At 37.4% G+C, this 13,682-nt stretch overlaps 1 protein-coding gene across 1 annotated transcript in view; it reads right to left on the reverse strand.

Annotated features, from left to right (window-relative positions):
• PTPRM (protein tyrosine phosphatase receptor type M) overlaps positions 1–13,682 on the reverse strand; it is a 1,041,338-nt gene that overhangs the window by 669,230 nt on the left and 358,426 nt on the right. The window contains exon 3 of the mRNA XM_069099664.1: positions 13,146–13,417. Coding sequence (XP_068955765.1) covers positions 13,146–13,417 — 272 coding nt within the window. The remainder of the gene's footprint in view (positions 1–13,145; positions 13,418–13,682) is intronic.

Consider the following 13,682-nt stretch of genomic DNA (forward strand, 5'->3'; position numbering starts at 1 on the left):
CCACACACACCCACATCCCCCACACACCCTGCCCACACCCACCCACATCCCCCCACACACACACCCACACCCCCACCCACACCCCCCACACACACACCCCGCCCACACACACACATACACACACACACACACACACACAGCCCCTGAGATGAGGGGCTGAGGGAAGGCCACTGCTGGCAGTGGCTTGAGTCTGATGATTGAAAAGAAAGACTCCCCAAGCCTGTCCCAGAGTGGGAATAAAATGCAACAGGTCTTTCTGAGCGAGTGGGGTCAAAGCAAAACACATTGCATAGGCATCACAAGTACTGAAGGAGCATTTTATCTTTGTTCCTTCCAAACATTCAAAGGAAGTTTTTAAAAGACTTTCCCTTTCTGCTCTTGGTTATTAGTGCCACTATCTCCTCTCCCATGATCGTGGGCATGCTCATCTGTCTGCAATATGTAAACCATTATAAAAGCTCTCAGAGGACTAGGGCCATTTTTTCTCGTTGTTTTTGTAGATCTAGAACAATGCTTGGCACAGAGTAAGTGTTTAATAAATACTTGATGAATTGGATTAGATTTCACTCTGTAAAATGGAGAAAGCCATAAATCCTACCATCCTTAACAGTTCTGCATATTTCGCTATCGTGTCGTTTGATGACACACATTGTCATCACCACACAGTACCAGACCTTTGAACAAATGCTGCAAAATTAAAAATTCTGAAATGAAGAGACATTCTGGGATGACAGCATTCCTACAGAAAATGAATAATGCCCCTTCAGTCAACTAAAAGCTCATATCTTTTATGGTTCCTAGGAGTTTTCACCCACATTAAGAAATGCTCTGTTGGGGTTTTACAGGTAATACTAATTTAGTTGTATGTGTGTGTGTGTTTTTTTTAATAGTACCTTGCAGCTTTGTTAATTAGTGACCCTTTACAATTTCCTGTAAATGGGAAAGGAGCCAATGGACAGGGAAAGACAGAGACCAAAATCCCTGAATTTCAGTCCGAGTGCTAACATCAATGTTATAATGCTTTCAAACAGATTCAACTACAACCTCATCACAAAGAACTCTGATTTTGAAATGCTATAATAGCAGGGAGAAGAAAAATACAGAGAAGCTTGTGTTAGAATCACCTTTCTCAGCCCAAATACCTAAAGGACAATCCTTTTTTTAAATCTGTCTGCTATTGGCTACCTGGAAATTTTCGAATTAAGTATAAATCCAAGTGAAACAGCAAGATCTATTTCCAACTAATAAATTCATACACAAAAGAGAAAACTATATGTAAAATATTGGGGAGTACCTTATAAACAGCTATGTAGCTGAAAAATATAAATAATCATTTATTGACCATTCAAAGTTGCTGATTACCAAGCCATTTAGCTTATTGTTCACAGATGGGGAAATAAATTTTATTATGCTACAAGTTTTAGAAAATCAAGATTTTAAAACACCATGAAAGATTTCAGTGTCACCTACATAGACATTAGGGAAATTTTTCTTTTTTTTCCTCTTTTTTTTTGGCTACTTTTGGTGAAGGTCAAAAGAAATGTAAATTCAAAAGCAAATAGAATATATTGCATCTTTTTACATGGTAAATGTAGAACCTCTATAATTTCAATATATGTACACCGAAGAACATTCTCTGAAAAAGTCAGATCGTGGTGTAAAAAAATGCCATCAGAAACAATTGACATTATAGGAAACAACACACCAGGACCCACAATATCCTTTACAAATAAGAAAAATGAGTGAAAGATTGATTGGGGATGCTTGCATATTTACCAGTGGCAGACAAGTCATACCACAAATATTGATTTTAGGACATAGCATCCAGACAGTAACTTGTCTAATCACGTTTCAGCCAGGAGATAAATTGAGTCTATTTTTGTTCCAAATTTAAAGGTACACACAGAGGGAACTAGTATCTTACCCTTTTCCTCTCCTTTCCCAAAATAAATGGTGATTGCGTAGGGTATACAGGTTGTAGGATGGGAGAAACTGAGAACTGGCCCTAATCTCTTGTGTAGGGCTGATAAAGAGCAGAGATTGTTGATAATTTTGTTTGATTTTGAATAATGTTCACATAATTGCTTGAAAAAAATTAAGAAGAAAACAGGGAACTTTCTCAGGTACTGCTAAAAAAGGAGTATTTCTTCTGGGAAAAGATGCCCCAAGATTTGAGGCAATTATATCTTAAAGTAGAATTTGTGAGGAAGGTTTTATTTAATAATGGAGAACAAAATCTTGCTTCCTGAGCAAGCCAAAGTGCCAAGTGAGAAGTCAATGTATTGTCAAAGTTTGCATGGGGCAATGGGATAAGCTCTGTGTGTGGGGTCAAAGGGCTTCCAATCCAAATGCCCACTTCACATCTCTGTGCTGCAATTTTAAGGCCACTAGTGAATGCAGCAGATACATTGATGGCTGGAGCCAGGAAGACTTATGTTCCTGAGTTCAAACCTAGCCTCAGATACTTAGTAGTTCTGCGACCCTAGACAAGTCACTTAACCCTGTTTGCCTCAGTTTCCTCATCCGTAAAGTGATCTGGAAAAGGAAATGGCAAACCACTCCAGTATCTTTGCCAAGAAAACCCCAAATGAGGTCACAAAGAGTCAGATATGCCTGAAATCAGTGCTTCACTTTCCTTAGCTGTGTTTAAGCACGAGGCGACTTTACTAACCTTATGCTATTCATACTCACCCTATCAATTATTGACTCTATTCTATCTTGAGGGAGTAGTGGGAAATAAACCATCAAGTTCTCTATAGGTCTTAAGAGTGAGTAATCTTGGGGCAACTGGATAGTGCAGAGGACAGAAGACTGGCCCTGGAGTCAGGAGGATATGGGTCCAAAACAGCCTCTGACACTTACCAGCTGTGACCCTGGGCAAGTCACTTAACTCTGATTGCCTGCCCAGGAGGGGGGAGGGAGGAGTCAATCTCTTTTCCTGCAATTCCACCACCACCCTCTGGTGGGTGGCTATCCTTTTCTCAATGGTCTAAGAAGGGTGGCTATTGTGGAACCACCCAATCCAAATTAGGTCTTTAACCCTTACCTATAAGAAACATCCACATCCTCCCTTCATCTGTAGTATTTCATTGGTCCCAGTGATATGGTCTTGGCACAAGAAAATGACCATGCAAATAGAGAGATATGCATGCATACTTCCCAGAGTGTTTTACACTTTCCCCTGAATCACAGTACATGGAGCACACAGCCCACACAGACTGAGATCGCCTCCAACAACTGCATTCAATCTCGATTGTTTTCAGTTTACTCTTCATGAATCCATTTGGGGTTTTCTGGACAAAGATACTAGAGTATTTGTCATTTCCTTCTCCAGCTCATTTTATAGATGAGAAAACTGAGGCAGTGTTAAGTAACTTACCCAGGGTCACACAGTTAGTAAGTTCCTGAGGTCAGTTTTGAACTTGGTCATTCCTGAATCTGGGCTTAGCACTTTGTCCCACCTTACTACCCATCTGAACACTAGGCAATAACAAAAAACTCTATCTTCTAACATGGTATTTACTTGTCTGGCTATGTATATTGGTCTAATGGCCAACTTAAAGAAATTCAGACAAATCAAAGAGATTTCTGAAACATATAATTATTGTCAATCAATTTTTGAGACCCTGGACAAATCACTTAACCTTATAGGACCTCAGTGTCATATCTGTAAAATGAGGTTGGTCTATATGATTTCTAAGATTCTTTCTAGCTATAACATCCTCTGAACCTATGAAAGTTATAACTTGAGAACAATAACCTGTCACAGCCAAAAAAGGTGCCATATAATAAATCTGTCATTCTACCAGATGTGCCACATGCTGAAAACAGCTGCAAAAGGAGACACAAAGAATACTACCCCACCATCTCTCTCACACTTTTGTTCCTTTCATTTCTTTTTGGCATATATTTATGTAATTATATATATATATATATACACATATATATGTACACATATGCATATACATACACACATATGTGTGTATATATCTATAAATGTTTATTTTAGCTGATAAAAATATTGTCTAACAAAAATGGTAGAAGTGGTGAAATACAAAACAAATGGATGTAATCAATTAGCGAAATAAAATAATTAGACAACTCAATTCTGACATAAAACCTTTAACCAAACAGGAAACAGAATGATGAGAAAAAAAGGAAGTCTGACCTTTTAAATATCTGTCTACCATCTGGTACCCCTGTACTGGAGAAAGTAATCGGGATTCTAAGGGGGTAAGTAGGTATCAAGGAGGTGAGCTCCCTAAGACTTTTCTAAAATCATCACAAATAGTAATAACAATAACTCACATTTACATAGCCCTTTAACACTGACAAAGCTCTTGCCGCCTCACAACCACCTTGTAAAGTGGCTTGAATAAATATGATCTCTATTTTACACATTTTCATTAAGTGACTTCCCCAAGGTAACAAATCTTTTAATAGTCAGTCAGGACTCTTTAACCAATGACTTCTTCCTTCCAGTATAGAGTTTCTTCCACCACATTCCAATACGCTAATTTGGACAAAGTTCTTTCCTTCTAATTCCAAATGAACTGTGATTAACTGAGATATTGAAAATAACTCAGTCATCATTAGTGTATTATAGAACTTTTTAAAAAATGTTGGTTAATTAAAAAACAAATCTAAGATTGGACCACCATCTATCTCTTCTCTGGTGTAATTCCTGCCACAATTCAGTACTCCCCACTATCCTTTTCACACTCATGACTTGGCTTGTCAGAAGAACATTAACATTTTGATTCTCTCAAAGCTTTGCATTTTTTACATCTGACAACATCTGCAAGTAATATATGAGACTGATTAGTCAAAATAACAGTGAGTGAGGCAAGATGCAGTGGGTAGTGAGGGAAGGAAACGGAAAGGAATAAGCAGATAGCTTTCTGTCAAGGCAGCAAACAACTAGTTAAAACATTAGTTTTCATTGGCAACCCTGGAAGCAAGCCTGGTAGATGTTTTACATGAGGCTATCCCTCAGACACCTGACAAACAGGAAATAGAGAAGCAGTTTAACATTGCAGCATCCCTGATCCTCCTTGCTTCAGTGAAGAGCAAAATTAGCTTTTCATTCCTTCCATTTTCCCATGCTATGTGTGAGCAAAGAAAGGGGATTTGCTTACCAACACAATTGCCTGAGCTGAAAAAATGCTAGTGAAACCTACTTGTCAATTCCTTAGAACAAAAGGAATCAAGGCTACCTGGCTGCCCTAGACAACCTTACCAAGTATGATCCTATATAGCTGTTTCCTATCAAGTTTCGAATTTTACTGGGAAAAAAGCTATCTCATCTATTTATAAACATCTTCACTTAAAAGCATTTTCCCCTAATGAGAAAAATAATAAAAGTTCTCTTTGGCCTTAAAGAGTCTAAAACAATGAATGATTTGAGTAGTCATGAAGAATTATGGGTCAAAATAGCCATGGATTTGCTAAAAATATAATGTACTAGAAAAGAAACATAAGGCAATATTTTGACTTTTTTTTCTTTTTTCCAATCTGATGGAAAGTATCCTCCCTGGGTACCCCAAATTTGCAATTTATCAATAAAATGGCACAGAGTAAATGTTTAATAAATGCTTGTTGATTGACTTCCTTTTTCGGATCCAGTGAAAAAATCATGGTATCTGCTTTTTTTGCCCCTTCTTTTAATAAGTAAGCTTTTCTTCACTAGCATTTTCCTCCTCTTTTACATTTTTTATAAAAGCAGTGTTTTATAAATACTACAATTACAGTTTAGCTTGGCACACACACACAAAAAGACGAAGAAACATCTGAGGATGTAAAGCTAATGACACAGTGTGGTGTAGTAGGAAACTTTTCGATTTGGAATCAAAGAAGTTGGATTCAAAACCCAGCTCAGTACCTTCCTAGTAACTACCTGACCTTGGACAGGCAATTTCTACTTCCCGGCTCTTAGTTTCCTCATCTATAAAATATGGGCATTGGACCAGACAACAACAGTAATAATAGTATCTCACACTAATATCAGTCAATACACATTTTTTAAGTGCCTACTATATTTCAGGCACTGTGCAAAACCCAGGGGATACAAAAAGCAGCAAAAGACAGTCTCTACCCTTAAGGAGTTCACTGTCTAATGGAGGAGACAATTACATTGCAATCGAATGTAATTTGTTACAAATATAAGCAAACAAACTACATACAGGATAAATAGGAAATTAAGTAAATCACTAAATAAAGAGAGTTTGGGAAAGATTTCCTGTAAAACAAGTAGGCAAAGTTTAAGGAGGAAGAATGTATGTTCCAGCCATGGTGGACAGTCAGAGAAAATGCCCAAAGCTTATTTGTGGAATAGTCAGGAGGCCAATGTCACTACATTCAAGAGCACCTGTCCAGGAGTAAGGTATAATAAGATTAGAGAGGGAGGAGGAGACTAAGTTGGGAAAGGCTTTGACTGCCAAAAAAAAATCCCCAAACATTTTCTATTTGATTCTGGAAGTTATAGGGAGTCACTGGATTTTCTTGAGTAGGGAGGTTACATGATGCAACCTGTGCTTTAGGAAAATCATTTTGATGGCTGGATGGAGGATGAGGCAGGAAGATGCACTAATAGGCTATTGCAGGTAATTAAGGTATGCCTATACCAGAATAGTGGTGGTGCTGAGGGGAGAGGGGGCATATTGGAGATGTTGCAAAGGTGAAATGGACAGGTCCTGGCAACAAATTGACTATGGTGGGTGAGAAATAGTGGGAAAGTCCAAGATGCCCCCTAGGTTGTGATCCAGAGAGAATGGGAGTACTTTATAGTTTACTAAGCCCTCTATATACATTATCCCACTTCACCCTAAAAATCAGATAAAAAGAAAAACTATATGAGACAGGTACTGTCATTTTCCCTTTTTTTTTTAAAGTGAGAAAACAGAAACTGAGAAAGATTGTCATTTGCTGAGGGTCTAAGATTTCTTCCAGCCCTAATCGTAAGTTCTCTAAGAGAGAACTAAAGGACTCAGAATACACAAAAGTAGAAAAGACTTGTCCTAATCAGCCACAAGAATCACAGATGATTGAAACCAAAAAAAAAAAAAAAAAAAAACCAAAAAAACCTGGGAACTTACTGTAACCAAAGGGAGAAGGCAAACTTCTCCATAGATCAGAAGAGGAAAAAATGAGGGAATTATGAAAACAAAATACATAGTAACCCCTCAAAAAGATGTTTAAAATTGGTTTGAAAGATATTTACTCACACTCTATGTTGTAATCTACTTTTTGTATAAGAATCAGGTCTCGGTCAATTTTAATGTGACCACAGAATGTCAATGTTAGTTATTCAAAGTCCAGTGCTCATCAATTCTTAGACAAGGTTCATATCAGTTTTCATTCTGAGACATACAATTAGACTTCAGGGGCAGCTGCTGTGAATATTGCCTCAGGCTGCTTCAGAATAAAGTTTACTAACTCCCTCACCACACTCCCAATTTGTGAATAAGCATTGTGTATATAACACTAAAATACCATCTCTGAGTACTATTCAAACATAAGTTTTGTCAAACTCAATTATGACTTAATTTTTAAAAAATAAATAACTAGGCTGAAGGCAAACACTACATAAAAAGCTATCAGGATATGTAGTGAGTAAAAACTGGAGGTCACATTTGAAAAGATAGGTAGATCATGCTGTCTATATTCCCTAAAGTCCTCATTTACCAGAAAAGGTATCAGAATGGTAAAGAGTAAATCTTGGCTTAGCCTTATGTACAAATGCCTTTGTATTCTTACTGCAAAAGAATTCTGAACAGAGTCCAGATGGAATCCACACCTAATCTTTACCCAGAATCCTTCAACTCATCCAAGAGAATTCATTTTAACAAGGAGGCTATAATGGCTAAATGAAGACCATTTTTGCTATCACATTTGACTCCTTTATTTGCTTCTTTTTTAAAAAAAAGAAAGGATTAAAAATAATGTTAACATTATCCCTTTTCTTTTTTGTAGAGCTGTGAATTTGTACAACTATTCTGTACTGCAAATTGGAATTATGCAAATAAAGGCACTAAAATGTTCATACTCTGTAACCCGGAGATTCCAGTGCTAAGCATGTATTATAAAGAGGTCAACCACACACCAAAAAGGTACCAAATATATCAAAATATTCATAGCACTGTTTTTTTTGTGGTAGAAAAGAGTTGGAAGCAAAGTGAATGTTCATTAATTAGAGAATGGCTAAACACACTGTAGAACATGAATGTAATAGAATATTATGATGCAGTAAAAAACATGGAACCTGATGAAAATAGAGAAACTTGGAAAGACTTCCATGAACTGATACAAAGTCAAGTAAGTAGAATTAAGAAAACAATTTATTCACTATACATAAATACAGTGACAACCATAAAACAATTAAAAAATAAATATTGCCAAATTATAAAGAACTAGCTTGGCCCAGGAGATGAAGAAAGCAGTATATATGGACATAAGAGTATACTGGCTCCTCTATGTGGATGGCTATGAACCCACAAGGCAATTAGAAACCTGGACTTTATAGGGCTAGTCAGAAATTATGAAGTTGGGTAATTTGCTTCTGACTCAGAATGAGGGGGGAAAAAGAAGAGTGTATAAAATCCAAAGATGCAAAGTGTTTTTCTTTTTAAAAATGCTAGCATAACATAGAAAGCCACTGGGGAAGAACTTATTTCATTTTTTTTAAAAAAAAGCATTAAGTTGCTGATGTGTAAATCAAAGGAAACAGGTATTTCAGCAGGATTCCTCTGATGAAAAAGCAGGTAGCCCGTACTTCCCTACTGGTACAGCTCTAACTAATGGGCAGGTTTTAAGTAGCAGCAATTAGAATAAGCATTAATTAAGGAATTAAATGTATCTTAATCACCAAATACTTGACAATTTAAGTTTTAATGAACAGTAATTAACCTGCAATTACCTGTATTACACGCAGGCTACCATTGTGATTTGTAGAGTAGCATACACAGTAGCTTGCCATATATAGTAAGAGGAAGCTGCATAAATGACTAAGGGCTGCAAGAATACCTCTATGCAGCAGCAAAGCAATCTTTTTAAATTCTGTTAAGTGGCAAATAGAAATAACAAAAGAGGAAAGGTTATGAGAGTCATAGATGTCAAGGAAAACACATTGCTTATCAAAAGTAAAGAGGACATTTGTCTTTATTTGTATTGACAACCTAGAAAAATAAAATGCCTCTAAAGTCTAGACCTGATCCAATATGACAAATTATTCAATTGTGATCAACGAATGACAATTTTAAAAGTTAGTTAGAAATAAAATATTTTCCACATATGTCCTGACAGAAACCAAATATGTATGCTTTCTAGCATTTTGCATATTTAAAATCAACATTTAGCACAACATATATACCAAGCAATGTTCTAAGTGCTAGAGATACAAAGATTAAGAACAATACAATTCCTGTATTCAAGGAGTTCACACTCCAGCAGCAAGGGTAAGATCTAACCCCCAACTACAACTCGCAGTGGAACACACTAACTCAACCTCTGGCTCTCTGGTCACAGAGTAGTTTGAAAGATTCAAATGAAACAACATCACTCCTTTCTTCAACGAGGAGATGAGCTCTGGTATCTCTTCAACCCATCATCCTATGGTTGTGTTATCCTGAGTTACAGTCAATGTTGGGCTGGTGCCAGCTGGTGCAGCTGTTAAATTTTCAGCATAAGCACTTACACCTCAGAAATCAGCAAGAGCTACAAATCAGAGCTCAATGTATTGTTTTGTTGATTGTTTAGACTTTTAAAAGGAGAATATTAATAATACAGTTTAAATGTTGAAGCATTCTGTGAGGACATCTCCCCTCACACACACACACACACACGTCTTTTTAAACAGTTACTAACACTCCCCTGGTTACAGTACACCCTCTTCATTTCAGGGGGGCAATGTAGCATGAGGGCAGCTAGATGGCACAATGGATAAAAGTAATGGCTCGGAGTCAGGAAGATCTAAGTTCAAATTTGGCCACAGATATTTACTAGCTATAGGATCCTGGGGAAGTCACTTCACCCTGCCTGCCTCAGTTTCTTTTTCTGTAAAATGGAGAAGGAAATGGGAAAGTGCTCCAGCATCTTTGCCAAGAAAATCTCCCAAAAATGGAGTCACAAACTATTATAGCTGAAAAATGACTGAATAACAACAGCAGGAACAGAAACAACAAATGTGGTCTGATGGAAGAAAGTACGGCATCTTGAGTCAGAACTAGGTTCAAATACTACAGAGACGCGCCTAACCTCTCTGGGTTTCAGATTCTTCAATAATAAAATGACCACTCAACGGACTCTATAATTTTCAAACTCTGGACTTGGGACCCTTTAAGTTTTCTTTTCTTAAAGATGTATTACGTTCTGACTCCAGCATGATGGAGTAGAGGACAGTTCTAGAACAGGATTAAGGAAGACCCAAGTTCATATCCTACCTCACTTAGTAGCTGTGTGGATCTAGACAAATCACTTACTGTTGTCTGCCTCTGTTTCCTCATCTGTGGCTGCAATGGTCAACTGAGATATTTTGTAATGTACTTTGCAACTTAAAAGTACTATGTTGTTTTTCTTTAGTTGTTTCAGTAATATCCAACTCTTTGTGACCCCATTTGGGATTTTCTTGGCAAAGACATGGAAGTGGTTAGCCTTTTCCTTCTCCAGCTCATTTTACAAATGAGGAAACTGAGGCAGATAGGGCTAAGTGACTTGCCCAGAACCGTACAGCTATTAAGTGTCTGTGGTTGGATTTAAACGCAGAAAGAGGAGTCTTTCTGACTCCAGGCTGCAGAGCATCCACTGTGCGATCTAACCGCCCCCAAAGCACTATATAAATACCATTATTATTGTCATTCCTATTTCCTACCCCATGAATAATGTAGCACATTTTTTCCACATTCCTAAATCTACCTATTTGATAGAAGGTAGTGCTTCTTTATTGTGTCCCAAGATTTGTGAAAATAAGTGAAGCAAATAACTAGAATGAAGATGAAGTTTTGTTTACAAGCTTCACAAAAGGTTAGGCTAAATATTTTGGTTTGGGTTTTTTTCTTTCCAGAGGAAAGTTCATAAAGGTATGCCTTTGTTGAAGATCTCTCCAGCCTGATTTTGAGGAGCTTTCTCCATGTAAATCTAGGGTTAAAGAAATTCCATTATTCCTCTGCCATGCACTTTTTAAAGTCTGATCTCTCCCAGGTGTCAAGAAATTTAACCATCCCTTTAGCAGAGCTGATTTTTCACAGCCAGATGTGGAAAGCATTTTTGAAAGAAAAAAAAAATTAGATGGCTCGATTTGGATTATATCCCAGCTTACTTATACTAATAGATATTTTTAAAATTAAGCCCTTAACTGTCACTTAGCAGCTTTCAGAGCCAAGGTTATCAGAGTTAAATAGGATGAGAGTTCCCTACAGTTTTAATAACCGTAGCTTAAGTGAATACTATGTGGCCCACTGAGCTTGGCTACAGTGGAAAGAAAACCGCGATTCAAGCCAGAAGACTTACATTTAAGTCCCTGTTCTGCTACTTACTGACTGCTCTTACTTTTTGGGCAAGCCTCTCAATCTTTCTGGCTCTCAGTTCCCTCATTTATAAAATTATGGGGTCTTATGGGAATGGGAATTTAAGATCTTCCCTGTCCCTAGGCCCTTTGATAGGCTTAAGTGACTCTGAGAACCTTCCTTGATTTGAAAATATACTCTGCCTCCTAATAGGCTGAATGTGGTCACACGGAGCCTGTGGCAGGAGGCCTGTTTTTCAGGAATGCCCACACCTTGTTGCTTCGTGATTGAGCAGTGGGTCAAGAGGGCTGTGACATTCTCTGAGCCAGGAGAAGGCTATATATACCCTGATGTGAGGTTTGGGGGCTCACTTTGAGAAGAGTTGTGTGATTTGACCAGATGAGACTCTGGGCAGCCATTGAGCCCCCAGGCTTTGAAAATCCAGATGTTGGTGCTTCCCTCTCTGGTAACTGACTAGGTACTGATGTAATGGTCAGACAGTTGGAAGCCTGTCTGCTGATCCATTTCTCTGCTTGTAACTTGTTTATATTCTCTGAAGTTCGGAGTGCTGACCTTTTTTCTCCTGAACTAGGTACATGATATATGTTTGATTAAAGCAAGATTGTTAATCCATTTTGAGTTTCTTTTCTTTAGAAAAGCAGATCTAAGTACCTGTGCTGGTAGCCATCCTGGATATGCTGGGGTGCTTGCTGTTACATGGGGCTGGATTAAATGATCTCTGAGTTACCTTCAAATTTGAAATCTATTATCTATTCATTTCCATTATGTAATAAGTAGATGGGGATTTGAGATTAGAAGTCTTCCCACATTAAGTGGAAATAATTTAGCAAATTATAAATAATAATAAGTAATAATATGTGATGGTATGAATTATATTACTATATATGTGTACATATATGTATAGTTGTTGTTGAGTCGTGTGAAACTCCACATGATCCCACGGACTTTTGTCCATTTGTTTTTCTTGGCAAAGATACTGAAGTGGCTTGCTATTTCCTTCTCCAGCATGTGCCCATTTTACAGATGAGGAATTGAGACAAATAGGGTTTGAGTGACTTTTCCAGGGACACACAGCTACTATGTGTGTAAGGCTAAATTTGAACTCATCTCTTCTTGACTCCAGGCCTATAGCTCTATCTTCTATACCACCTAGATGCTTATATATTATTATAGCACATAATAACATTTTCATGAATAATAATTAAATAATAAATGACAATAAGTAAATAATAATAGGAAATAAATGATGGTGTGTTTGTCCACACTCTTCCCCTGCCCTTCCTTACTGGTCCTCCCTACCCCACCCCTTCAAAAAAATTATACTGAATACAAAGCTAGCTGGATCAGGTCTCTTTCAAAAGGTCAGTGCTTCATTTAAACCCAAGAAATAATTTTGGCTAGATAAAGCTTCTCTTTGGGGATACTGTTAACAACATACCCTATTGATAAGGTCCCATGACTTCATACATTTTAGCCTGTAAAAACACAACCCCCAAAATAAAAGACAACTGAGCCTTTTTGAAATCACAAACAACAGAATATTTTTTAGGTCAAGAGCACTAATACATTTCAATTAATCAACAAACCAGCATTTGCTACTGTAAATGAAAAGTGAAGAATATATACCTGATAAAAATTGGGCCAGAATGTACTAATTGCCAGTTCTGCTCTATTCCAGGTGCCAGTAGGAGCTCCAGAAATGTTCCAGATCGGGTTCCCCAAAGGACCGTTATTAACTTTTACATAAACATTCAATAGCCCAGGAAGGGAATGACTTTTGCTGGATACAAAGTAGTGAAAGTCAATGCAATGGGTGTCATTTTCTTTAAGCTGGGGTAAGAGAAGATGGGTCCTTTGTAATTCTGGTCTCCCAGATGTGTTAACCAACATGAAAGAGCCTGTCAAAACAAAAGAAAAAGCATTCAGACCCTCAATCACAATTTCTGGTGACAATTAAAAAGTCATATTATGGAGAAAAAGACAATTATTTACAATTTTAAACATAGTTTATGTCAAATTTATAAAAATAAGTGCCATTCCCCAAGTGATAAATGATCAAAAGATATAATCAGTTTTCAGATGAAGCAATTAAAGCTATCAATAGCCCAGTGGGGAAAATACTCTAACTACTGATTGGTAAAACATTTCTGAGGCACTGCCTCA

Source organism: Petaurus breviceps, unplaced genomic scaffold (assembly GCF_028583685.1).
Source record: "Petaurus breviceps papuanus isolate PSGF00001 unplaced genomic scaffold, PetGlider_PUasm1.0 38, whole genome shotgun sequence".
NCBI lineage: Eukaryota > Metazoa > Chordata > Mammalia > Diprotodontia > Petauridae > Petaurus > Petaurus breviceps.